Source organism: Trichosurus vulpecula, chromosome 7 (assembly GCF_011100635.1).
Source record: "Trichosurus vulpecula isolate mTriVul1 chromosome 7, mTriVul1.pri, whole genome shotgun sequence".
Taxonomy (NCBI): Eukaryota; Metazoa; Chordata; class Mammalia; order Diprotodontia; family Phalangeridae; genus Trichosurus; species Trichosurus vulpecula.
The window spans coordinates 52151434-52179180 of NC_050579.1; the positions used below are offsets into that span (position 1 = coordinate 52151434).

Sequence of the window (27747 nt, forward strand, 5' to 3'; positions counted from 1 at the left end):
GGAAAGGGAGGGAGGGAAGGAGAGAGAATATCTAGCCCATTGTGATCATTTTTCAATAAATCCAACAAAGATGAAATGCCTTGTTCTAGGTCACACCACTAGTGAGGATCAGAACTAAGGTTTCTAATGTGTCTTTCAGTGTTCTCTCTAATGTTCCACTCTCCCTCTCTAATGTAATAAAAAGAACAGTAGACAAAGAGTTAGGAGGCAGATTAGTTTCAGACCTGTTGCTAGTTACTTGTGTGATCTTGGGTAGGTCACAAATTCTCTGGATTTAGTGCTCTCATAGAACATATACCCTATACTTTCCAGTCTCTCTGCCTTTGCTTATGTTGTTCCTTCTGCCCCGGGGTACTCTTCCCTCCCCTGTTGCCATCTGTCAAAATCCTAGCTATCTTTCAGGATTTTTCCCACAAAACCTTCCCTGAATCTCCCTCCTCTGTCCTTGGATGGTACTTTGCTTCTACCTTCCTTGGGACACATAGCTCATTCTAGCTTACTCCATGTGTTTTTCCGCTCATGGCCCACTCTGTACCTCATCATGGCATAGAGATGACTCATGGCTTCCTGGAGGCAATGCCAAGGGGAGCACAAGTGCTGGAAGGTCCCACCAAGCTAGAAAGTCTTTAAGTGTGGAACTAGCAGTGAACTACGTGCTTATAGTCTAGACTATACTAGTGTATTAGAGATACCTCGAGCCACCAAAAAAAAAAAGAAGAAGAAGAGGAGTTCATTGTTAAGTTTTCAACGTGAGCATTTACACCCCCAAAACTGGCAAATGCTACAAATCAGGACTTGATTTATTGTGTTATTGATTGTCTAGGTTTTAGAAAAATTTTAGATGGAGAAAATGTTAATAATGCAAATTAAACTCAAAAGTGTGTCGTGTATGTTGTTCAGTCCTTTCAGTCATGTGCGACTCTTCATGACCCCATATGGGGTCTTCTTGGCAAGGATACTGGTGTAGTTTGCCATTTCCTTCTCCTGCTCATTTTACAGATGAAGAACTGAGGCAAACCAGGGTGAAGTGACTTGCCCAGGGTCACACAGCTATTGAATGTCTGAGGCTGGATTTGAACTCAAGTCTTCCTGACTCCAGGCCCAGGGATCTATGCACTATGGCACCACCTAGCTGCCCCACAAATCAGGTATACCTCCCTCCCCTTCCCCCAGTGCTGGTTGCTAAATATTTAGCAGCTCGTTCCTAGTCAAAGGACTAGCCTAAGTTTGGATTCTACTCACCGAAAGGACAGTGAAGGGGAGGGGGTGGATTAGTATTTGGAGTCTTAGAAATTACTCTTCTCAATCACTGTAGTCACGAGCGAGTCACTGAACCTCTCTGGGCCTCGGTTTTCCCATTTGTAAAATGCAAATAATCAAAATCAAAGCAATTTACAAAGAGCTTTAACATACCTGTTCTCTCATTTGATTCTCACAAAAAACTGAGGCAGGTACGATTATCCCCATTTTATGGATGAGGAAACAGCTTCAAAGAGGTAAAGTGGTCTGTGCAAAGTCACATAACTAGGAAGGGTCAGAGGGAGAATTCAAATTCAGATCTCTGAGATCTCTTTCTACTACAAGGTGATCTAAAGGATGGTATTTGCATTGCTGGAGAAGGCAGGAGGACCGATGAAATTCACTTGAGGTATGCATTGATCTGAACTCCTTTTATTAACATGGGAAAGAAGGGAGGGAGGGAGGGAGGAAAAGAACGAAGGAAGGAAGATAGATGAGGAAGGAAAGAAAGGAAGGAGGGAGGAAAGAAGAAAGGGAGGAAGGGAAGGAAGGGAGAGAAGGAGAAAGGAAGGAAGGAAGAAAGGAAGGAAGGAAGGAAGGAAGGAAGGAAGGAAGGAAGGAAGGAAGGAAGGAAGGAAGGAAGGAAGGAAAGAAGGAAAGAAGGAAGGGAAGAAGGAAGGAAGGGAGGGAGGAAGGAAAGAAGGAAGGAAGGGAAGGAGGAAGGAAGGGAAGGAGGGAGTGAGGGAGGGAGGGCATGCAAATGCATACTGTGTGCTTGAAGATAAAAAAGTGAGCTAGTCCTTGATCTTAGGACCTTCCATTGGAATCGTTAAGACAACACATACTGAACAATCCTGGCCAGAAAAGGCTGTTGTGATTTGGGAATTCAAAGGGATGATGAATCTCGCCCTTTCAGAAGCAATGGGAACATTGATTTTTATTAAAGTTCCCAGAGCACTTGGAGGGTGAGGGAGAGGGATGGGGAGGATGGCCCTCCTTTGCTCCCAGGGGCAGGGACTTTGTTCTATTCATATTTTTATTTTCCAAAGGGAGAAGCAGCCAGGCTTGGCAGACAGAAGGCTAACAGGCACTGGCGAGGTGCCCCTGGGGAAGTCACTTAACCCCTGAGCATCCCTGGCAGTGAAGACTGTAGAACAGCCACTGGTCTGCATTGGCTGAGGCAGTCTCTGCATCCAAAGATAGCTACACCAATGACATCACAGGTCCAGAGTAAATTAAAAGTCTGAGAGTGGCAAACGTGGCACCCTGCACACAAGGAGGTCCTCAAGAAACGTTTACTGAATGGAAAAAGCCCAGGACAGGGGAAAGAAAGTTCATTCTGGAATCTGTAGCTCTGCATCTTTACCACTCCCTGCAGGACCTTCCCTAAATCACTTCACCCCCTCAAGGGTCCTCATTTGTAAAATGACCCTATGGTTAGGTGGAAGCTGAGTGCCGATCGTGCCCAGCAGCATTTGAGGTATTAGAGAATAGGTAAGAATCACATTGTAGTCCTTGCCCTCAAGGAGGTTATAATCTAGTTGATGAGACAGGCTTATTACAGATATGAAACCATCATTTCAAAATGATAGTATACAACAAGGTATCAGCTAAGTCCAGAGGGAAAAAGATGAGTTCTGGAGTCAGAGGTCCAGAGTTCAAATCCTGCTCCTTTGATGTTTACTATATGCATGATGACCCTGGTCAGTTAGTTTCCTGACCTGTAAAATGAAGGGGCTGGACTAGATGGTCTCTAATGTATCTTCTAGCTTCAGATCTATGATCCTTTTGATACTATTTACATGATAGATTGGTCAGTACAAAGATTGAGAAAGTATTCAGGGAAGGGATCGAAGTCAGTTGGAATAATTAGAGATGAGTCTGGAACAATTAAGATCTCAGCTGGAGGAAGGGTAGTACAATGGATAGCGAGAGCCGGCCTCGGAATCAGGAAGACCCTACCTCAAATCCTCCCTCTGACACATCCTGGCTGGGTGACCCTGGGTATGTTGCTTTATCTTTCTATGCCCCAAGCAGTTCTTTAAGATTATAAGTTACAGAAAAGATCTGCATGGGCAAAGAAGTTTCTCACCAGAAATTCCCAATGCCAGGGTCAGCTAGGCAGTGCTGTGGATAAAGCACTGGCCCTGGAATCAGGAGGACCTGAGTTCAAATTTAGCCTCAGACACTTACAAGCTGTGTGACCCTGCGCAAGTCACTTAACCCCAACTGCCTCAAAAAAAAAAAAGAAAGAAAAAAGAAAAGAAATTCCTAATGCTGTTGAAATCACAGATCTAATAAAAAATTAAAAATAAAGCAGAAAACTAATTTCAAAAGCTGTCTGAATAAAGGGAGAAAAAAGAGTTGTTCCAAATATGGGTGTGGCCTGGGATACTGGTTGCAGGCAGAAATGGGAGCCCCCGAGGAAAAGAATGCAGGAGTAAAGAAATAGATGGGAGAGATGAGTTAAGGGATACATGAGATAGGAATGGCGCTCTGGCCTTCACTGCAGGAATTTTTAAACTATTTTGAAGCAGGTAGTTTGCAAACAAATTTAGGTTTTACATGGTTCATGGGTAAAATTACTGAATATTTTCATATTTTCTGTTTGTGTGGTCATTTCTGAATCTGTTTCCTCTGTCTTCTATTGGCAAAATACATTGTTCAAATTCTGTAAAGGTGTATTTGACGCCAAATATGATGGAGACCTGTGGCAGAAATAGCATCAAAGATGTAATGCTTATTCCAATGTGCTTTAAACACAAAAGGGAAAGAGGGAAATTTTATTATAATGTTTAAATTTATCATGCCTAGCCTTACTCCCATGATGGTTACCCCATTAACCGTTGGTCTAATTTCAGGATTTTCCTTCCCCTCCCTCCCAACACGGATCAGGACTTCACTGTCATACAATTTAGATATTAGGAAAAATAAGCATAAATTCCGCCATTTTTCTTACATAAGCCATAAAATATTGGCTGGATAAATCCTTTCTGAATGGAAGACAATATAGCTCAGGGTACTGGCCCTCAAGTCAAAAAGATGGAGGTTTCAATCTATTCTCAGATATTACTACCTCTGTGACCATGAGAAAGTAACTCAATTATAAAATGAGGGGAAAGATCTAGATGGCCCTTGAGATCCCTTCTGGTTTTCTATCTGTACTAAACACTAACCTCTCATAGCCTCAGTTTCATCATACATAAAGTAGGGATGATAAGAACCTTTATTTCACAGGGCTTTAGTTGCTCTGTCACTGTTCAGTTGTGTATGACTCTTCATGACCTCATTTGGAGTTTTCTTTGCAAAGATATTGGAGTGGTTTCCTTTTACAGCTCATTTTACAGGTAAGGAACTGAGGTCAACAGGGTTACGTGATTTGCCCAGGGTCACAAAGCTAGTAAGTGTCTGAGGCCAGATTTGAACTCAGGAAGAAGACTCCACGCTCAGGGCTCTATCCACTATAGCTCCACCCAGTTGCACTATTTTATGAAGAACTCACACAGGGCAAGCATTCACATGGTGGTCAGAAGAAGCAATACAAGGACACTCTCAAGGTCTGTCTTAAGAATTTTTGAATTGATTGTGTGACATAGGAGACACTGGCATAGGACCACTCAGCACGGTGTGCCCACGTCAGAGAAGGTGCTGTGCTAAGCAAAGCGACATTGAAACAGCTCAAAGGATACACAGGATGCGCAAATTTAGAGAATCCACCCCAAATGTTCACAAGAACTATTTGCGCCCGATCCGTGGTAGAGCATTCCAAGCTTGCATTGGTCTGTCTGATCAGCCACAGTTGGACACACTGAAACTTAACTCTAGCATGGTGGTGTCATTTTGGTCCTCTTCAAGAATGAAGGACAATAACCAACCAACCTAGTAGCACCTAGCTCGCAGGGTTACTGTGAGGTTAATGGTAACAAACCTTCATGTGCTATATAAATGTGGGCCTAATATAACGATCATGATCTGAGTTTGGTAATAACTGTACTATTTACCTCATCGTTGTGAGGCTCAGAAAAGACCATAGAGGTGCTTTGCAAACTTTAAAGGGATAAGTAACTACCAGCTATTAATATTATAGAATTAGTTTCTGGATAGCTGAGAGTCAGCCTTTTATTTTTAAGTTCTGTGGTAGAGCTCTTCATTTTAAACTGTACGAGGCCCTTCTTTGCCTTCTTCAATGAGAGGCTAAACATAATTTTGGTTGATGATGCCCAGTAAGTACTTGTTGGCTATGGCGATGATATGGCAGGAGATGCTGCTGGATGTGGTACGAGACAAAGGGATGGAGGAATCCCGACCCAGCACTGCCCCCAGACCTTGCTTTCTGAGAAAAGTCCTTGAGGTCATTTTGCTTCTTTGCCTTTTTCAAAATAAAGCATGTATAGTTATTTGTAGACTTGTCAGGAAAGCACTGTAACCTGCCTTCTTTGCTGCAAAATGAATTGTTGAATCAAAAGTCAAAGCAGCTTTCTGCCAAGAGGTTTTTCACCCTTCAGAATACTAACTGTTATGAAGGCTAAGGGCTAGAGGGATGGGGGGGCCTGGCAAGGACTGGCTCCAAGGGCATCAAGTCTATCTACCTAGTCAATCCACAAGCACTTATTAAGTGCCTACTGTATGCCAGGCACTGTGCCAAGCACCAAGGATACAAAAAGAAGCAAAATACAGTCCCTTTCCTCAAGGAGCCTACAGTCTAATGGGGGAGACAACACGCAAACATATACACAAAGCAGGTTACATATAGGAAAAATAGGAAATAATTAACAGAGGGAGGACATTGGAATTAAAAGGAGTGGGATGCTTTAAGGGAAGCAGTGCCGTTATATCATTTTCTTCCTAACCCTTGCTTGGTAGAAAATGTGACTGCCTTCAAAGAATGGATGACTAATTATTTGGGTTGGACTAGAAAATGGAAAGTGGCAATAATTTAGAAGAATTGTGGCTCCTGCCAAGGATAAAGCTGAGCAGCACCTAGGCATGGACCCAGAGGTGAAGCTAATTCTAACCAGGGATTGGGACAGGGGTGACTGTATAATGAAAGTAACCAACAACCAAGGCTGGACCTCTAGGAGAGATGATGTAAGGATATTTGGGGAGGAATAGAGAAGGATCAGGAGAGGAGAGGAAAGCTTATATCTTGTCCCTAGAGGCTACAGGGAGACTGAGCTAGGCTTGCCTGCACATCAAAGCCCACTCCCTAATCCCTTTTAGTTGGAACTTGGACTCACAGTTACCTAGATCTATACAAGTCTATACTTGGTGAAAAAGCAGGGCAGGGTTAGAGGAGTACTCAGGGAACCCCAATGTCCCTCCCTACCGCCCTCAGTCTCCTCAGGATCACTTAGAACCCTAACTGTGATCTATTTATCACAAACATAGTGACTACAAGTATATTTCCTTGCTGGTTTGGAAACTTGGGTTTTATTTTACCTGAAACCTTAGCTGATGCAGTGGGAAGGAAGAAGACTCATCCCTCACTATCTCAAGAATTCCTGCTTGAGCAATTTGGGTAGGACTTAATCCATAGTTTACTGAAACATCAGACCTGGGGGCTCAAGTCTCAACTCAGCTACACTCTATTTGTGTGACTTCAAGAATCGCCTAACCTGAGCCGCAGAATTTCCTCATCACACCACCAACCTCATGAGACTCCTGGAAGGAGAACGCTTTCTAAATTGCTCTATAAAAGCAAGCCCTCATGATCACCCGTACCTGTGGCATTTAGCCGCCGACGGGAAAGCCAGTCACAAATTTACCTCAAGGTATCCTTGATTCGGGAATTTGTACAAAATCCTGAAATTGTCCTATCGTGTCTTCGGGATGGATCCACTTTCTCATGAAATCTCTTTGGTGAGAATATCACTTATTCTGAACACCACCCTTGTCTATACTCATCACGAGAGATAACCCAGAGGATAGGAAGACGGTAATAAAACTCTTGGCTTTTTCTCAGTGAGCTCTACAGTTAGCTAGCAAAAGAATATTTTACTTAGTCCAGGCAAGACTGAGGCCCTGAAATGATTTTTTTAAAAATAGTTTATTGGTGTTTTGTAAATGGAGAGGGCCAGTGTGGATGGTGAGCTGCATAGGCAGGGGAATGGGAGGCACCTGGATTCCTGAAAGTACAAAGGTACTAAAAAGATGATGGAACTGTTCAGAAAGCTGGTCTTAGTGTAGGGATGGCATGCAAGGCTACTTGGCTGCCTTGGATGCTCTCTGACTCAGTGGGTCTCCACAACTGGGAAAGGGGCTGCAGAAAGTGTTTCAGGATCATCTCTTTCTAGTCACTTTCCTTACCTTCTCTTCTGAAGGGCATGATCTTTATGTATTTCTGAGTCACCTTTCAATTATCCCAAGCGGTATTGGGTCTATATTATAACATTATGGTTATGAAAATATTCCAGATGTCCCGATATCAGCAGACCAGGCCCAAGGGTTTCTGGGAAGGGGAGCAGACTGGCAAAGCCCCGAGGGCTCTGGCCTTCCTACCTCGGCCAGCCGTACAAGCAGCTGCAGTGTGTGGTGGACGCGGGGGTGGGGAAGAAGAAGCCTTTGGAAGAAAAAGTAGGAGGGAACGGCTGTTACAGCAGCAGCAGCACCTTCTTCCATCCTTTGTGCTCCCTATGGGTTTGCTCATTGTGAATATCTGTGAATATTCTAGGAGAGGAAAATCAGCGCTGCTTGGTGACTCTATGCACACGTTTTATTCCTAACATAACCATTGCTCTGATATTAGGGTGTGTGTGTGTGTGTTTATTTGTAGGCTTTAGAGGTGGCTTTAGAGAATGACCTGAGAGGTCATCTAACCCAACCCCCACACTTTACTGATAAGGAAGTCAAGGCCTGAGAGATGAAGTGATTTGCCCAAGGTCACACAGGCCACAAACAGCACTGGAAGAATTTGAAAGCAGGTCCTTTTTGCTCCAAATCCAGTGGTTTTTTTCACCACTTCAACATGACATTTCCATATATAGAAAGTACATGACAGTGTACATGCATGCCTATATATGGTATGCATTCATATAATGAGTAACATTTATACATAGCTTTAAGATTTATAAAGTGTTTTACATATAGTAACTCATTAAATTAATGGCACAGTGGACAGAGCACCGGGCCTGGAGTCAGGAAGACCAGAGTTCAAATCTAGCCTCAGATACTTACTAGCTGCATGACCCTGGGCAAGTCACTTAACCCTGTTTGCCTCAGTTTTCTCAACTATAAAATGAGCTGGAGAAGGAAATGGAAAACTACTCCATTATCTTTGCCAAGAAAACCCCAAATGGGGTCACAGAGTCAGACCCAATTGAAATGACTCAACAACAACGATAAAACTCATCTGACCCATGAAAAGCAGAGTTGTCTTTAGGGTCAGGAAGACCTGTCTCTGACATATAATGACTGAGTTATTCTGGACAAGTCACTTCATCTTTTAATGACCTGGGCAACTCTGTAAGATGGCAGCTGTTGAGCAAGGAAAATCTGCATTGGGAGTGAGTTTTCTCCCTGGGAGTTCCCTATACCTGGGAACTCATATAAGGAATTCATTCAGTGAAGGAAATCATAGATCTGCTCCCCTACCCTAGATTTACATCCACAGATGCTAAGAGATAATAAATATATACATGCATACATGTATATGCATGTATGTGTGTATATATATATATACACATATATATAATGTTTGTTATCTCTTAGCAACTAAGGATATATATTTTAATATATATGTATGTACGTATATTTGGATGTCTAAGTATGTATATATCCACATATATGTATGAATATATAGTTATCTATTAGTATCTATGGATGTCTATCTTCATGTATATGTGTGTATACATATACATATATACATATATGCATACATATGTGTATGTTTGTATGTATACCTGGATTACGTATGTGTGTGTATATATATGCATATACATGTAACATTTTATATATAATGTATATGTATATGTTTATTATCTATTAGCATGTGTGGATATATCTGTATGTATACGTATGTATGTGTATCTAGATATATGAGTGTGTGCATATGTGCACAAAGATATACACATGTGTACGTATATACAAGTATATGTATGCATATATGTTTATTATCTATGAATATATCTGGGTATATATGTATATCTGGATGTAAATTAGTATGCATATATGCATATATACATGCGCACATATATACATGTGTATGTACATACTATACATGTGTATATTTATTATATATTATATATAATACATATATAATCTATTAGTATCTGTGGATATATCTATCTGGATGTATATGTGTATATATGTGTCTGTATATCTGGATGTATGTTTATATGTGCATATACATATATGTATATATACATATGTATGTGTATGGATAATGATTCTTATGTATTATCACCTATGGACATATAATATATGCACATGTGTATATTACATATATCTGGATTACATGAGTGTGCGTGCATGCATATACATATATACACACATACTTGCACATAATCTATACACACAGCACACATGTACAAATGATCAAATTAATCATCTTATTAATGTTTTTACAGATAGTAATATTCTGCCACTTGCCCCTTCCAGACCACATACACACACACACACACACACACACACACACACACACACACACTCTATGCAAGACAAAAGCCTCAGGCATGTAGCTGCACCCTATTAGCAACGCTACCTCCTCCTCTGTCTTTTTCCTCCTTTTCACTCTCTGGAAAGCACAAATCCTAATCACTCCCTTCCACGAAAGAGAATCTCGACGCCTCCCCCAAGAGCTCTTCCTGTAATCTGACAGCCCCGCAGCCCCCATGTGCTGAGATCAATGCATCGGGCCTTCAAAGGCTCCCAAACTGGAGAGCAGGCAGCCCACTTAAAAACGCTGCTCAGGCAGTGATTCAGAACTTGGGAGTGGGGGTTACTCAGTGTTTGGGATTTGACGGCATCATACACACAACATGCCCAGGGATCAGAGCTGTGGAACAAATTCAGCTCAAGAGATGAAAAATCATCCTTTGGTGCTGACAACATCTGTTTTATTTTGAAGAGTTGCTAAGGAGAGTTCTGGTTGGGCCAGCATTGTTCCAGTTCAGTACCTCCCTGTATGTTGACACATGGTTTGGATGGCAGGAAAAAAGGCTCCCAGATAAACTTTGTTTCATGAGACATTGAAGGACTGCCCTGCTAAAGAGGGTGACTATGTGGCACATGATGGATAGAGTGCCAGGCCTGGAGTCAAGAAGACTCATCTTCTTTAGTTCAAATCTGGGCTCATACACTTACTAGCTGTGTGACCCTGGGCAAGTCACTTAACCCTGTTTGCCTCAGTTTCCTCATCTGTAAAAACGAGCTTGGGGAGGAGATGGCAAACTATTCCAGTATTTTTGCCAAGAAAACCCCAAATGGAGTCACAAAGAATCAGACACAGCTGAAAACAAAGGAACAACAAACACACACCACATAGGCTGAAGATGACTTGAGGAGGGAGAGGCATTCAGGGCACAATTCTCTCTTACCTACCTTTTCTTTCCTCTGCCTCTCTGTAGTTACGTTAAAACACGGAAAGAGCATGACCTAATGGACAGGACACTGCACTCGCAGAAAGACCCAGGTTGAAATCCCACCTTAGACATCTATTTGTCATGTACCGATCGTTCACCAAACCTCTCTAGGCCTGTTTCCTCAACTGTAAAGTGTGGGTGTTGCACTCTTTGACCTCTGAGGTTGCTTTCCGCTCTAGATCTGTGATCCTATGAACACTCCTTAGCTTGCAAAATAAAGCAATGGATTCCCCACCCCAGCCAGGGAAGGCAGGCCCATGGGACAAAAATGTTCAGTATAGGAGGCACAGAAATAGGCAAAGGGGTCCGAACTGCTATGAACTGACAACAGTTGATACTTCTGGTTAGAAAACAATCACGCAGCTGAGGAAAAGTTAAGTAGGTTTAATTAGTAATAATGATAATCACTGGCATTGACATAGCACATCAAAGTCTGCCATGTGCTCTGCATTCTGTTATCTCCTTTTCCTCATGATACTACTTAGGTACGCAATACAAGGACTTTTATTTGAGTTTTACAGATGAGGAAACAGGTTCTGACAGGTTACATGACTTGTCCAAGATCAAACAGCAAGTAAATAAATAAGGGACAAAACCAACTTCAGAGAAGCCAAAGGATCTCAATGGGCATTATCTCTGATGACCCTGAATTCCCTTTGCTTGTGCCCACATGGGCCCTGGGCCCTGGGGTTTATACCAGGCAGAGGAAAGGCAATCCTGATCATCAAAGTATTGGTGATATCACAGGCTTAAAGCAGTGGAATGTGAGTTTCTTGCTTAATGACAACCACCCACATTTGTATAGAGCTTTAAGGCTTATAAAGCCCTTCCTTACAAGCACCTTGAAAAGTGGGTTGTAAAGGCACTGTTATCCTCACTTTTACAGATAAGGAAACAGAGGCTCAAAAAAATGAAGTGACTTAGCCATACCACCAAGTTAATGTTGCAGTGGGGATTTTTAATCCAGTTCTTTCTTCACATTAGGTCCAGTACTCTTTGCACTGCGGTAGGCTGCTCTCTTCAAAATTATAGTGCAAAAAGGGCACGTCTAATATCTCTCTATCAGGCTTTTTTAAAAAAAAGACCAATATGTATTGGCCAAGCAGAAGTCCTGAATCTGAAGCATGAAGGGAATTGTCTGTATTGTCTCCCCTTCGTTGGAATACCCTCCCCTTCAGTTTGAGGGGAGGAGAAGGAGGAAAAGAAAAAGGGCAAGCCGACCTCTTTCAATGCCCACTTCATTCAGCCTGGCTAGTTTCACTTGGAATAACAATGAAAAGAGAATTTAAGAGGGAGTGTTCAAGAATTTGGGGTTATTTCAGCCTAAAGACTAGTTTGGGGGTAGAGCTGTGAGGAAGGAAGGAAACTAAGGGGAGAAGAAAGGAGAATAAGGCTTAATCTTCTTCAGTGTACATGAAAAGTTAAGAGGTAGGGGACTATGGGTGTGAAATAATGCATATAATGTTGGATTTGGCTTGTTTAGATCAAACTGGTTCTCACCCTTCCCTCAGCCCTTACCCCTTTTTTATTCTTAGTTATAAGGGATGACTCTGGGTAGGGTGTATGTTGGGAAATAAAAGTGATGTAAAAGATATCAATAATCATTTTTTTAAAAGTTGTGACATGAGAGCTGACAATTCAAATTTCTAAAGCACTTTAAAGTTTGCAAAACACTTCCCTCAGAGTCTCCATGTATCTAAGTAACGCAAGTATGGTTCTCCCCATTTTGCAGATGAGAAAATGGAAAGAAAGCTTTGTTATCTCTCGTTTTACATTTGAGGAAATGGAAGTGGGAGACTGGCTGAGGGTGAGCTGAGGGTTACACGGGCTAAGATGTGAATCTCAGTCTGTGCATTCTGGCCCCAGTGCTCTTCCTTCTCCACCACATAGAGAGATGAACACTTCTGGAAGCAATCCTTGGATCATCCTTGTCTAGTTTTAGCTGGACCAGCCAAGGTCGCTAAAATACTCTGACAAAGTACCTGGGCTCCCAAACCTGACATCGAAGAATAAAATATCTCTAGATTCTGGGGGGACTCAAAGGAAAATCCGGTCCCTCTTAAGTGAGGAAATCCTCTCATGTTTTTTTCTCTCTGCTTTGGGCTTTTGGAAAAGCACCAAGATAAACTCAGAGTCCCTGCTCCAGCTCCTAGGAGTTGCAGGATAAGGGAAGAAAGAATGATACGCCATCCTTTCTCTGATGAGGATTCATTTCAAAGAGCCATTCAGGAACACCCTGATGCTATAAATCTGAGCAACAAAAGGAGATTAAATTCCCTCCAATGAATTCATTGAGACTGAGGCAACATTATCTAAACACTTCCCTTGCTTTCTAGATTCAGGCTCAGTCAGTTTGGTTTCATCCCTGGCTGAGGACATACCTGGTCAAAAGTTCATTTCTGCTGATGTGTGGGAAGCCAAAATAAAGCAGATCCCCTTAATATGCCCATGGGAACGATTATGCCTGAGGAGGAGAAAAGCCCTTTTCATGAATTCTATTGATAACCAAATCACTTACCCGGCAAGGTGACCTCCACTCCAGCTGGTTCAGACATCTTCTCAGCCACCTTCTGCCAGGTCCTGTTATGCCTAGGTGCCCAGAGAGCCACATGGCAGAAATAGTAGCCAGAGTTTTCTTTGTTAGCATCTCGTACTAGCAGACGGTATGAGTGCATATCCACACGATTTAAGGTAACTGTCAATGGGCTGTGCACCACGGAATTGTGGTCCATGCTTGCCAAAATGTGTGCATTAGGCAAAGAACTGTCAGGTGCCTTGCTAAAGTACCATGTGACCTCAGCCTGGATATCATCCTTCTGATCAGTTGCGATGCTGCAGGTAAGGTCCAGGTCTTTTCCTTCAGTCACAGACACATTATTCTTGGTGACAGTTGCTCTTAAGGCTTAAAAATTAAAAACAATATTGAGAAATCCTGATAAATCAGATTATTCAAACCTCAGATTAATTTATTTTTAGATTTTTTAAAATATATTTATTTCATTAAATATTTCCTAATTATATGTAAAAAAGATTTTTAACATTCATTTTTTAAAAAACAAGAGTGCCAAATTCTCTCCCTCCCTCCTCTCCCTTACCCCTTGAGAAGACAAACAATAAAATTTTTAGACTTTTCTTAACAAAATTAAGGAGAGACTTCACAGGTACCCCAAAATATCTGTTGGATAAAATGTATTATGTTCTCTTTTACTCCTTTATGAGGCTTAGTATAAAAAAAAAAAACAAACCTTTAAAAAAAAGATTAAATTACCTCCTCCAACCCAGGGAAAGTGTGGACTATAACTTTGGCAATTTTAGAGACAAAGGACAACCCAGGATCAGCTGGGACTGTACGTTAGTCTGAGCAGTGATGCTCTCTCCAGCACAGAGAAAGGAAGAATTCGGAGCAAAGGGGCCAAAATGGTGAGAAGCCAGATGACTTTCCTTATAAGTCTTCAACGGTGTGACTTCATAACAGGGTCAGTTCCAAAAACATTAGACATACCCACATACCAATGAAATATAAAACCAGATGATAAAGTTCTAGATATATAATTTTTATAACTTAAATCCACCCCACTTCATTAGTGTGGTTCATCAAGAGTTGACTATATTTGGATATAATATTTGAGGTATCTTGTGTTATCCAACGGCAGCCTCACAGATGGAGTTTCCACTCTTTGCTTCCAAAGCTTTCCACTTACTGATACTTTAGTCTATCTTTTTTTAAAAGAAGTTGAACATCTGTAATCTCAGTACAACAACACTCAGCCTACTGATGATGATCTGGAAACAATTACACAGATGAGAAATAACTAACTGTTCCCGAGAGGTTAATGGCTCAGCGTATCCCTATGGTTCTCTGGCAAGAGTTATTCAGCAGCAACAGCTGTACCCAATGAGTAGGACAAAGTGAGGTTGGTGCCCAGCTGAGGGAGGGAAGGAATCCTAACCCAAAAAGCTCAGGCCTGCCCGAGTGAACGACTTTCATCTGAATCTAAACAAAACCTGAAATACATTTCAAACAAGATTTTCAGGCCAGTTTCAAAGTCTATTTAGGTAAGAGAGAATGAGAAACAAGCCTTAAGTGTTAGAGAAAGGGAATGCCATAGGGCTAGTTCCCATTTCTGGATAGAAATAAAACACATATACATATATGTGTGTGTGTGTGTGTATGCACATGGTGTATATAATTGCACATACATGTGTCCATGTGTATATGTGTGTGTATGTACCTTCTCTCTTACACCATCTAAAAGGCTTAAATGAAGATTAAAGCAGCCTTAAAAGTTGAAAGAGATAAAAATCTCCAGTTTTTCCTAACTCATGTTATGGTTATACCCTCCCTCATCCATCCTGGAAGGGAATGGGCATTTATATAGTGCTTACTAGATGCCAGGCTGAAATCAAAACTAAATGTTTTCATGAATATTACCTCATTTGGTCCTCATATCAGCTCAGGGAGGTGGGTATTTGCTATTATTACTCTCACTTTATAGATGAAGAACTGAGGCAAACATGGTTAAGTGACTTGCCCAGGATCACACAGCTGGTAAGCGTCTGAGGCTGGATTTGAACTCAGGTCTTCCTGACTCCAAACCCAGCACTTTGCACTATGGCACCACCTTGCTGCCTCTAATCATCTAATGATTTCTTGCCACCAAAGACAGACTATGACAGGGAGCACAGGAAGGCAGGGCCTTGTGGAATGTGGCAGGGAGGGTCTTGGTTCAGACAAGCACGTGCACATTTCTTATGGCACCTTGCCAGGCCCTCCTTTAACCCCATCCCATTCTACTGTGTCTCAGACTTATTTGTGTACATGTTGTAGCCTTCTCTATGAAACGGTGAGGTCTTCCTAGAACCCACACACATCCTCGCACCCCCAGCACCTACCACACTGCCTTGCACATCACACTTAGTAAATTTTGAAGGCAAAAGTCCTAGTACTCTTGTGACACTTTTATTAATTCAATAGAAAATTCAATCTTCTGCCATAGCTCATATCAGTGAGTAGGAAAACTTAGGGTGCTACAGCTTTAAAATCACAATTATGATTTCTTTTAGCTGTAAGACATAAACCTGTATTTACGTTGTTCTTCAAGCACACAGTGACTTCTGCTTCTTTTTGACTTTTCTCTTCTGTAAACAGGCCACAGAGCAAGATCACTACCTACCAACAGATGGGGAACATATGGCCATTCCTTGCTCTGGGCATAGAGTCTTTGATGGAGGGGAGAATTTGAGGGTGGCAAGGACTTAGAGAGAACCTACCCTCTTTTAGAAAAAGCATGGAAGAGACTTGAGTGTGTTTGTACACAGCATGGAAAGAATTGGTAGATTGGGAAAAACTGAAGATTAACAATGGGGTAGAGATAATATTATCAGTCAGTCAACAAGCATTTATCAGGTGCCTCCAATGTACCAGGCACTCTGCTAAGCACTGGGGATAAAAAGAAAGCCAAAAACATGGTTCCTACCTCAAGCAGCTCACATTCTAATGGAGGAGACAATGTGCAAACAACTACATACACACAAGATATATAAAGTGTAAGTGGAGGCAGTCTCGGAGGGAAAGCATGAGCAATAAGGGGGCCAAGAAAGGCCTCTTGTCAAAAGTGGGATTTCAGTCGATTCTAGAAGAAAGCAAAGAAAGCCAGTTGGTGGAGGTTAAGAAGGAGAGCTTTCCAAACACGGCAGACTGCAGTGCAAGGTCATAGAGTCAGGAAATGAACTGTTTTGTGGGAAGAACAGCAAGGCCACTGTTGATGGATTGTAGAGTACAAGAAGGGCAGTTAGGTGGTACCATAGTGCATAGAGCGCAGGGACTGACTCATCTTCCTGAGTTCAAATCTGGCCCCAGACACTTACTAGCTGTGTGATCCTGGGCAAGTCACTTAATCCTGTTTGCCTCAGTTTCCTCATCTATAAAATAAGCTGGAGAAGGAAATGGCAAATCACTTCAGTATCTTTGCCAAAAAAAAAATCCCAAATGGGGTCATGAAGAATTGGACATGACTGAGACGAATGAACGACAACAAGTAGAAAAGTACATGAAGGGAAGTAGAGATGAAGACTAGAAAGGTAGGAAAAGGTCAGGTTGTGAAGGGCTTTAAATGCCAGAGGACTTTGATCCTAGAGGCAAAAGTGGGAAACACTGGAGTTTACTGAACAGGGGAGGACATGGTCAGATTTGCACGTTAGGAAAATGACTTTGACCATGAGTGGAAGGTGGATTGGAGGGAGGAGAGAATTGAAGGCAGGGAGGTTGGGAGTAATCTGCTGGAGAATATGGGAGGGGACTGATCTATTTGAAAAAGAAGATGGCACAGGTTTATATAGAAAGTCAATCCACAGATAACATGGTAACTACTAAGAAGATCATGAATAAAGGAAGTAGTACTGTCACTGACAGTTTAAAGACCTTCCCTAGCCTATCATGTTGGTTCAACTATGGGGCACACTTTACCCACCACCTTAACTCTTACAAAACCTAAGTGTGGCCTATAATTTATATTTTTCAATGTACTTATTTCAGTTGTAAGGGATATCAGGGGTCACCTGGGTAGGAATCCTCTCTCCCACCGTCCTAGACAAAAACTTATCCAGCTTTTGCACAAAGACCTCCAGGGATGGGGAACTTTCTACCTCCTAAGGCAGCCCATGCCATTTTTACATAGCTCTGTTAGGAAAAGATTACCTCCAGCCAAAGTCTGTGTCTATGCTGATCTTACCAGTTGCTACCAGTTCTATCCTCTGGGATCAAACAGAAGATGACTAATCCCTCTTCCTTGCAAATAAAGACAACTATTATGTGTCCCCTGAGTCTTCCCTTCTCGAGGATAAGCATTCCCAGCTCTTTCAGCTGGCCTACCAGAGAGGAATGGTATTTAGACCCCTCATTGCCCTATTTGCCCTCATGGAAAACCTCCAGCTTCCTCCTAAACTGTGGTGCCCAGAGATGAACTCAATAATTCATTTGTGTTCTGCCCAGAGCAGGGTACAACTAAACTATCACCTCTTTAGTTCTAGGCACAATACCTCCATTAATGCAATCTAAGATAACATCAGCATCTTTGACCGCACATGTCAATCACCATCTTTTTCCCTTTCAAAAAGACTTCAGCTTAGAATTAGGTGGAGGGTTATATTTGAAAGCCACCTGCATCTGCTCCTTAAATCCAATGGCTATAGTGTGGAAAGACACTGTAGAGGGAATGCTGGATCTGGAATGAGTAGATATGGGTTCAAATTAGCCACTGTCACTTCCTGCTTGGATGACCAACTTCTCCGAGCTTCAGTTTCTTCATCTGTAAAATGGAAGGGTTGAACTAGATGGTCCCTGAGGTGTCTTCCTGTTCTAAATCTACAATCTATGAACACTTTTAAATTTAATCTTTATTATTAGTATTTTCTCCATCACTTTAATTCTACGTAATCAACAAAACAATAAATCAAACCCTGATTTATAGCATTTGCTGATTTCTAAGGTGTAAATGCTCATACTGAAAATTTCACAGTTGGTACTATGAGCAAGTATGAGTTGGCTCCAGCATACATACCCTTGCCCCATGTTAGTATAATTCTGCCTCCAAAGGAAATGTCTTAGAATAATGGAATTTGATATTTGGAAAGGCCTTAGAGGTCATCTAGTCCAATTCCCTGCCACGCCCACTAATTCCTCATTAGAGTGTAGGCTCCTTGAGAGTTGGGATAATTTCACTCTTGGTATCTGTATCCCCAACACCAAGCACATGGCCTGGCATACAATTAATGATTGATTGGTAGTATTTTCAAGCCTCTACTCTCTGAGTCCGAACAACATGGCCCTCACGCTTGTGAAAAGAAAACTGAGTCTGACTCAGCCCATCCTCATTTTAAAAAAATATTTAAAGTTGTCATGGGTGGCAAAGTGTACTACATAAGTCTGTAGCATTGAGCTAGCTAGCTATATGCCACAGGGCGGATCTGCCATCTTGAAATAAGAGACCACTCTGTGTAAAGGCTCATATTAAACATCATTATAGGCTGTGTAAGAAGGTAAAGAAATAATTCTTGGCCTGAGGAGCTCCCACTTGGATCAGGAAGGCTCATCTGTAGGAACCTAAGACAGGCTTGGGCAAGTCCATGTAATGTGAGAGGTTACTGGGACAGTCAGATTCATTGGAGTCCAAACAGCCTTGGAGAGAATGAAATGTAGAAGTCAGGGTACAGACATAGAAAGGAATGAATTCAGTGAGCCCATGATGATCATTACTATTGAAAGCCTTTAGTAAAGCTAAGCCTTCTTGATGGCATGACACTGTGCTAAGTACCAGACCAAGAGACACAAACTGCCGTGTGAGTAGAAATGCAAATGGCAGAGAAAAGAATTAACACAGGACTTGAAAGAGCATTCGAACAAATAGAGCATTAGAACAAATGTGAAAGATAGGGAACTCCCAATGTGGAAAATTCTTCCACTAAAGCAGATCACTATCCATCTACCTATAAATTAGTACATAAGCTCTAAGGAGTTGCTTAAGACAAATGTTAGGTGACTTGCCCGGGGTTACGAACTCAGCTGGAGTCAGAATCAGGATTTGAATTCGTGTCTTCGTGACTCTAAGACCAACATGCTATCCACTACATCATGCTGCATTTACTTCAATAGCATTAAAATAAGTAAAGCAAGTTATGTCTCTACCATTGGAGGGCAGAGTGAAGAGTTCCTGCCAGAACCTTCATTTAAGGTGGATGCCTAGGCCAGCTGTCACTTCATTTCCCATTTGGGTCCACTCTTTTGGCCTTTTACGTCATGCCCCCATGCCTGGTACCTTCCCTCTCCCCCTTTTCAGATTCCTTTTGTGTGTTGTCTTCCCCCACTAGATTGTAAGTTTCTTGATGACAGGAATTATCTTTTTTTTTCCTTTTTCTATTTGCATTGCCACCAATTAGCACAATGCCTGACACATAGTAGGTATGTAATAAAATTTTTTGACTGACTGTACCATGTAAAAGCAATAGAAGTGGATGCAGTTAGTGGCATGGAAAGCCAGCCAGGAATCACAGGAATTTCCTGTTTAAATGAAAAAGACCTTATCAATTTGGAAACAGCTAAACAAATCGTGGCACATGAATGTAACAGAGCATCACTGCTCTGTAAGAAATGATGAATATAGGAAACACAGAGAAGCATGGGAAGACTTAGAGGAACCAATATAGAGTGAATTAAACAAAATCATGCACAATGACAATAGAAATAGAAATAGCAAAAAAAAATTAGTGACCGAACCAATGTGATAATTGTAAAGAATAAGCCTGGTGTTGAAGAGATGAGAAAATGTACCTCCCTCTCCTATTTGTAGAGGTGGGGGCCAATGGGCGTGGAAGCTCCTACATACTGTCAGACTCAGTTGATGTGACTGTTGGTTGCATGAAATTGGTTTTTCCCCACTTTCATTTTTTCTTATTCTTTGTTACAGGGAGTGGCTCTCTAGATATGAGAAGGGAGAAAGTTATAGGTAAAAATGAAAGTGATGTAAAAACAAAAGACATGATTAAAAAATGAAAAGAAAAAATGGACTGGACTAGTGACAGTAATCTTGAATTCAGGAAGATACTCAAGTGGAAAAGACTCCCTTGAGATATGGAGGGTTTGCCCTCACTTGAAGTCTTTGAGCAGAAGCTGGAGGGCTATTTGTGGGCTTTTTATAGGGAGGATTATTTTCAGGTATGTTTTGGAATAGATAGGTCGTCAGTGAGGCCCTATCCATCTCTGGAATTCCTTTATTCTGTAATTCATCAGAGAAACATTCATGGAGATACAAGTGAAGTTCAACCAGATGTGCTAAGATAACATTCCATTTTTAAAAGACCTGGAAATCTCTTGAAAGAGTACGTGTATTGAGAGGTTTATTGTCCTTTGGGGTATATTTCACACAAGGAGGAACCTCATGTTTGTGCTATGTGCCAGATTCACGTTCAAGGGAACTGAAGGCTTCTTGAAGGTAGAGACAGACAAAAGGAGAGAGACAAAAATCTGGGCTCTGAAAGGCAATCCTTACAAGAAGTCACATGTGCTAAAGCCATAAGTATTCACATCTTGATGCACCTGTAAATATATACTTCCTTCTATACGGTCCTGATCCATAAAGTAAATGGGACAAAGGATGACAATAGGACCAGAGATTTCCCAGAGAGGCATGTTTTACCATTCACAAAATAAAGCATACCTATTTAGAAACTTCTGGTGTACAATTCCCTGACATCACACTCAGGCATTATATTGTATTAACCAATATTGTGTTTACCAATACAATAATCCATAGGCACCTTAAGAAAGTTATACCATGTCCAGCAACATTTAGATACGTAACTTTCATATATCTGTTAAGATTTTCACCACTGAGCTAGACAGATCTAATCAGGAACCCTAAGGCAGGGGTCCCCAGTGGGCTAATCAAGAAAATTGAGCTTGATAACAGGCTACTATCCATCATTCTGGACACATTATGGTATAGTGGAAAAAGTACTGGTTCTGAGGTCAGAGTACTTAGTTCCCACCTCTAATGGTAACTTACCTGTGTGACCTTGGGAATCATGTCCCTTCTCTGTGACTCACTTTCTTCATCTGTAAAAATGAAGGGGTTAGACTAAATGGCCTCTGAGGTCCCTTTCAGCTCCAGACCTGATTCTATGATACTATGCTTGGCTCCACATGCCTTACTGGGACTTTAAGAAGTAAGGCAAAAGAAAAAGGGGTATGGTGGTGGTAGCTTCCATCATACTCAGAGACTGAGTCTCTTCTGTCCTCCTTTCTTCTCCTCAAGTCTGGTCAACTTAAAACATCATAGGATCACAGATGCAGAGCTAGAAGGGGCCTCAGAGGCCACCTATTTCAATCCCCTCATTTCACAGCTGAGCAAAAAGAAGCCCAGAGGGGTTAAAGGATTTGTTAGAGGTTGCATTTTAAGTGAAAAGCCTGAATAGCTTCTTATCACAAGCAGTGACAGTCTTCTGGTCTAGGATATGACATCATCGCTGACCCAGAGGGAAGATACACACACATATACAGACGCTGGAAACCCACCTGTTGGCTGGATTGTCACAGTGGCAACATCCACACTTTTCTCTTGAATTTCTTGCCATTTACCTTTCTCTCCAATCCACTCACTGACCACACATCTGTAGGTCCCCTGGTCTATTGGCAGTGCCCGAGACATAAACAATCGGTAAACATCCTCTGCGGTGGTATCCAGACGCAAATCTCCACTCTGGTAACGGCTTTCATACTGTGGGCCAGGATGGAACCGATTCTCATGTGTCAAGGAGAGGATTTTCTGCCTGGCAGGGCCACGGTGAAGCTCCCACGTCACAGACAGGTGTGTATGTTCCAGGGAGGCAGAAGAGGCTGAGCAATGGAGTTCAAATGAGTCCCCGTCCCTTAGGCGCAGGGAGGACGCAGGTTGGGATTTTGAGCTCACTTGCAGGGCATCAGCAAGCACTGTTCCAACAAAACAAAACTGTTAGAAACACCCAGCCTGCTATGTAAAAGTTTGAGACCAATTCTGCAAGCACCAGGCATTTTGGCCTTTCCGTCCTTGCTGGAAGCTCCTGGCCCTAGGGCCACAACTGATGGGGCTCACAGCTCCAATACCAGCCAGGGTGTAGATGGCTTCCTCTTCTCCTTCCCTGAATCAAATACTCCAAAGTCCACATGTGGCCTCAAGGCCACAGGTTCCCCACCCCTGCTTCAAACTCTATGCTCCCAGTACCCATTCCCTTCCACCTACCCATGAAAAATACCCCATTTATGATGTGGGAGTTTATTAGCACATTTAAAAAATTACTCTATTGTGGTCCAGATGATGGAGAAGGAACCCTAATTCTAGCAGTTTGCAATGATGATAATCTTAAGTTCTGCTCCAGTGCCATCCTTGGGGCTTTTCAAAGAGAGTGTAGAATAAAAACAGGAGAGAGGATTAGGAAAGCCCCTGATCTGGAGTTTACCATTATGCTCCCTCTTAATCCTGCCTCCAAACCCAAGGGGGTGGGGAGGACCTGCTCTGAAGTCAATCAGTGAGAATTTGCTGCTCCCCTGCATAGTCTGGCATTGTCCCAGTAGGGTGGAAGCTCCCTGTGGACAGAAATTGTCTGGCTTTTGTTTTTTACACCCCTGTCACCTAGCAGAGTGCAGGGCACACAGTAGGCATTTAATAAATGTTAGCTGACTAATCTAAGTGACCATTGGTTGAGATGCATTTATGTATAGTGAATACTACAATTCTTTCAGTCTTAAAATCAATTTCTCTCTCTCTCTTTCTCTCTCTCTCTCTCTCTCTCTCTCTCTCTCTCTCTCTCTCTCTGTGTGTGTGTGTACTAGCTCATTTTCCAGGCTGGGGGGATGGGAAGGAGGAATTCCATGGTTCAGGAAGGAGGAGGTCTAGATTGCTTCTAGATTCCCTTCCAGCAACGATTCTAACACAAAAACTGTTCTGATTGGACGACTGGGCACCTGGTGATAATTTTTTCAAGGAATATAAACTATTGTAAGGCTTCCTTATGGGATTTTCCACGTAGATGGGAGGGGTACATGAGGAACAGAAGAGGTGGAAGCATGCAATGGTTTCTCTGCCTTGAGCCATTCGTGTTACCCAATCCACTTAATTGCATCCAATTTGAAACTTGGGCATCAGTGGACATTGGTCCAGCTCTTCCTATGAACTAAAATGCATACCTTCCAAGCCTTCTTCCCTACTCAGGGAGCCCTTCCCATCCCCCTTTAATGCTAGTGCCTTCGATTCATTGTCTTCAGTTTATCCTGTATGCAGCTTGTTTGTACATTGTTGTTTCTCCTTCATTAGACTGTGAGGCAGGGACTGCCTTTTGCCTTTCTTAGTATCTCTAGTATTTAGTACAGTGTCTAGCATATAGTAGACAATGAATAAATGTTTACTGACTGGCCATGCTGCTATCCCTTTATCTTTTCATTATTATAATTATTTGACAATCAACTAGGTGGTACAGTGGCTAGAACACGGGGCCCAGAGTCAAGAAGCTCTGAGTTCAAATCTGACCTCAGATACTCACTAGCTGTGTAACCCTGGGCAAGTCACTTAACTCTGTTTGCCTCAGTTTCCTCATCTGTCAAATGAGCTGGAGAAGAAAAAGACAAACCACTCCATTATCTTAGCCAATAAACAAGCACAACTGAACAACATTCACTCTATAATAATAATAATGATAATTAACAATAATTATAAATAGCTAACTTTTATACAGCAATTACTATGTACCGGACACTATGCTAAGTGCTTTTATCCTCACAATAACCCTGAGAGGTAGGTGCAATTATTATCCCCATTTTACAGGCGAGGAAACTGAGACAACAAGAACCTAAGGCTCCCAGTGGGACTCCCTCTTTGAAGGACGTACCTCGCACTTGCACCGTGTCATCATAGTTGCCCTGAACGGTGGCGTCCGTGCTGGGGGTGGAACACTTGTACTGCCCTTGGTCAGCAGCCTGGAGGTTCTGAATGTGGAGTTCTACGGCGTCATTGCCGATCCGTCTCAGCTGGATCTCCCCTCTCTGCAGCCGCTCCCTGTATGGCTGAGCTGTGAAAGCCGCCTCCCACGTGCTCACTATCTCCACAAAACGGGTCCCCGAAGATGAGAAGCTCCAATCAAAGTTCTGCTCGCTGGGGCCGTCATAGTCACTGACGTTGCAGGGGATGACCAACTCTGTACCCTCCACTCGGACAAGGTCCCCAGTGGGGATCTTCACGATGCGCCCCTGGCAAACAGCTGCAATGAGAGGGAAGGAAAGATGGACGTTCAGTCACCAAGGCACACCAGGGACGGAGAAGATGGGCTCTGGGAAGTTCTCATGCCTCCACACTACATAAGGACCTCCCAAGATCCTGAATCTAAGAGACTTTGGAACACAGATGCTTCCTGCCCAGGGCCTAAAGCCATCACACCACGGAGGTACTGCCTGGCAACTACTCCTGAAGGTGTGACTGTGAAAACTGCTAAAGACCCAAAAGAGGAAATTCTTGCCATCAATGATTCAACATCAAAAACCCATATGATTTTTACCAGTGGAAATGAATTTATGAAAAGGCCTGCCCATCTGCTTTGCCTTTGCACCCCAAGGACCATGAGACCTTTCCATCTGACTTGCAACTGAAACCTTCTATATGGCTTGTCTTCCCCATTAAAATGGGGGCCCCTAGAGAACAGAGGCTGTCTTACTGTTCTATTTGTAGCCTCAGTGCTTAGTCCAGTATTTTTTTTTTTACATTCCAGTCATTTTCAGTTGTGTCCAACTCTTCGTGACCCCATTTGGGGTTTTCTTGGCAAAGATCCTTGAGAGGTTTGCCATTTCCTTCTCCAGCTCATTTTACAAATGAGGAACTGAGGCAAACAGGGTTAAGTGACTTGTCACACGATAAGTGTCTGAGGTCACAATTGAACTCAGGTCTCCCAGACTCCACACTCTTTCCACTAAGCCACCTACTAAGCCCTTAATAAATGCTTTTACATTCATTCACTTATTCACGAGATAAAAACCACCACAATGGGTACCATAAGGAAGAAATGCTTTCAAGAATCATTTCATCAAAGTTTAAGAATTGTACCAAGTAATGTCCATTCCAATCAGTGAATTCCACATGCTCAGTTTGCTAAGATTGACAAAGAAAGAATCTTAAGTGTACCCTTTGGGAAAGCTTTGTTTTTTTCTCAGTTATTCTCCAATACACACTCATTCTTTCAGACTTTACCCAAAAGGGAGGGATTCAGTTATCAATTATTTATCCCTCTTCACCCCACCCCTTTCACCTATTTTCTCTTCCAGAGCACTTTCCTGAGGCTAATCAGGACATGATTTTCTTTGACTCATGACAGTTTTTTAATTTGAGAGCTATATCTAATAATAAAATGTTTAAGCAGTGGTTTCCTGGCATGTTTTATAGTTAATGTCAAAAATATGATGAAACTACTGTGTTTTAATTGTCCCTTCTGACTCCCTAATCTAGAAGTAATGATAAAAGGCAAGTAGCTCATAAGGATGCCTCAAATTCCCAATTCTAACCATTCATTTCTACTGGGAAATCTTTTGAAGTCCTCTACAATAACGGGTTAGGTGGGGCACTGGGCAGGGAGGCAAGGCAAGGGAAAGTGAGGCAAAGCTTTTAACTGTTTTGTTAATATCCCAACCTCCTCTGTATATGTGGCTTTGCACACAGCTTGAAGCAAGCAGACACTGGGAGGAAAAAAATCTGAAATTCCCTTGGTATCAATAACCTTCAGGAACAGCTGATAGAGCAAACTTAGGCACATGGGGTTTCTAGATACCTTCAGCATAAGTTAGAGGCTGTACCTGGTCTAGCACCAGAGATGGTAACAGGACTGAGAGTTTCCTGGGTCCAGTGTTCCATACTGGCTTTATTATCTGAACTGTCATGAATTCCCATGTAGATTAAACTCCAAAGGTAAATACAGAGATATGTCCCCTTCAACTAAATATCAGTGATTTGGGGAATGTTCATACTGGTGAAGCACTGAGGTGGCATAGAGAGTATAATGCTAGGCTTGATCTGAACTCAGATCCTGCCTGAGATACTCACTAGCTGTGTGACCCTGGGCAAGTCATGTAATTTCTCTGTGCTTTCATTTACTCATCTGTAAAATGAGGAGGTTGGGCTCAATGACCTCACAGATTCCTTCCAGTTGAAAATCTATGATCTTGTGTTTACTAGTACTGAGAATTAAGAAAGGTCAGTAGATGGCCTGAAGTCCCCATTTCCACTATCTCTGGAACGCATAATCAGGTAATTAACCACTCCCAACCTTGTCCTTAGATTGGTGCTATGGTGGATAGAGTACAAGACTTAGAGTCAGGAGACTCCTCTTCTTGCGTTCAAATCTGCCCCAGGATATGTATTAGCTGTGTGACCCTGGGCAAGTCACTTAACCCTGTATGCCTCAGTTTCCTCATTTGTAAAATGAGCTGGAGAAGAAAATGGCAAACTACTCCATTATCTTTGCCAAGAAAAGCCCAAATGGGGTCATGAAGAGTCAGACACAGCTGAAAGTAATGAACAATAACAATAAACCTTGTCCTTGGGAGGGAAAAGTATTAGGCATCTTGTTCTAAGACACAGAACTACTGATGCAATAAAAATCCCAATACTCAGCCTCGGCAAACAAGGAAAATCATTTGAAGTCAAGGAATACTAATTCATTCATCTGCCTTCCTTAACCCTCTTCTTAAGAATTATGCTTTTATTTCTACTACCATCAATGTTACTCTTATTCAGTATAGAGTACTCGCACAAGTTCTTTGTAATCATTTTTAATCATCGTTCTAGTTTTACTATCCCATTAAGTCCCTCCATACAAGCAGCAAGCTGATCTTCCTCTTCTGAATCATTTGAGATATGTGCCAGCAATTATGTCACAGCCCATCCAGAAAAAAAAAGTCCAGCTTAGACTTCACTTAGAGTTATGACTAAGTTTCTTACCAAAAGATTGACTTTGTTTCTTTTGTGCAAGAGGAACCACAGGAGGACAGGGAGATGAATAAGAGAAAACCTCAGACCTCAAGAGGCTTCACAAACATCCATGGTAGACAAGATAAGATGTGTGAAAAGAATGAGATGTGGAACATAGTAACCACTAAAAAGCATCAGTTCTCTAACGCTAAGGAACTCAGGAGAGGAAGTGGTCAAAGAGAGACTGAGACTTGCCTAAGATCACACAGCAAGCTAGCAGCAGATCCAGAACTAAGCATCCTTTTAACTCTTAATCTAGAGCTCTTTCTTTGGCATTAGAAAGATGGGCTGGAAAGGAAGTGAGTGCTGTGGCACAAGTCAAGGAACCTAGCTCTGCTAACTAAGCTGTGTGATCTGGGCAGATCATTCCATCTCTCTAGGCCTTCGTTTTCTCT

At 42.1% G+C, this 27747-nt stretch overlaps 1 protein-coding gene across 1 annotated transcript in view; it reads right to left on the reverse strand.

Moving 5' to 3' along the window:
• Nucleotides 1-27747, reverse strand: part of PTGFRN (prostaglandin F2 receptor inhibitor) — an 86734-nt gene that overhangs the window by 34219 nt on the left and 24768 nt on the right. The window contains 3 exon segments of the mRNA XM_036768861.1: nt 13336-13719; nt 21886-22299; nt 24231-24599. Coding sequence (XP_036624756.1) covers nt 13336-13719; nt 21886-22299; nt 24231-24599 — 1167 coding nt within the window.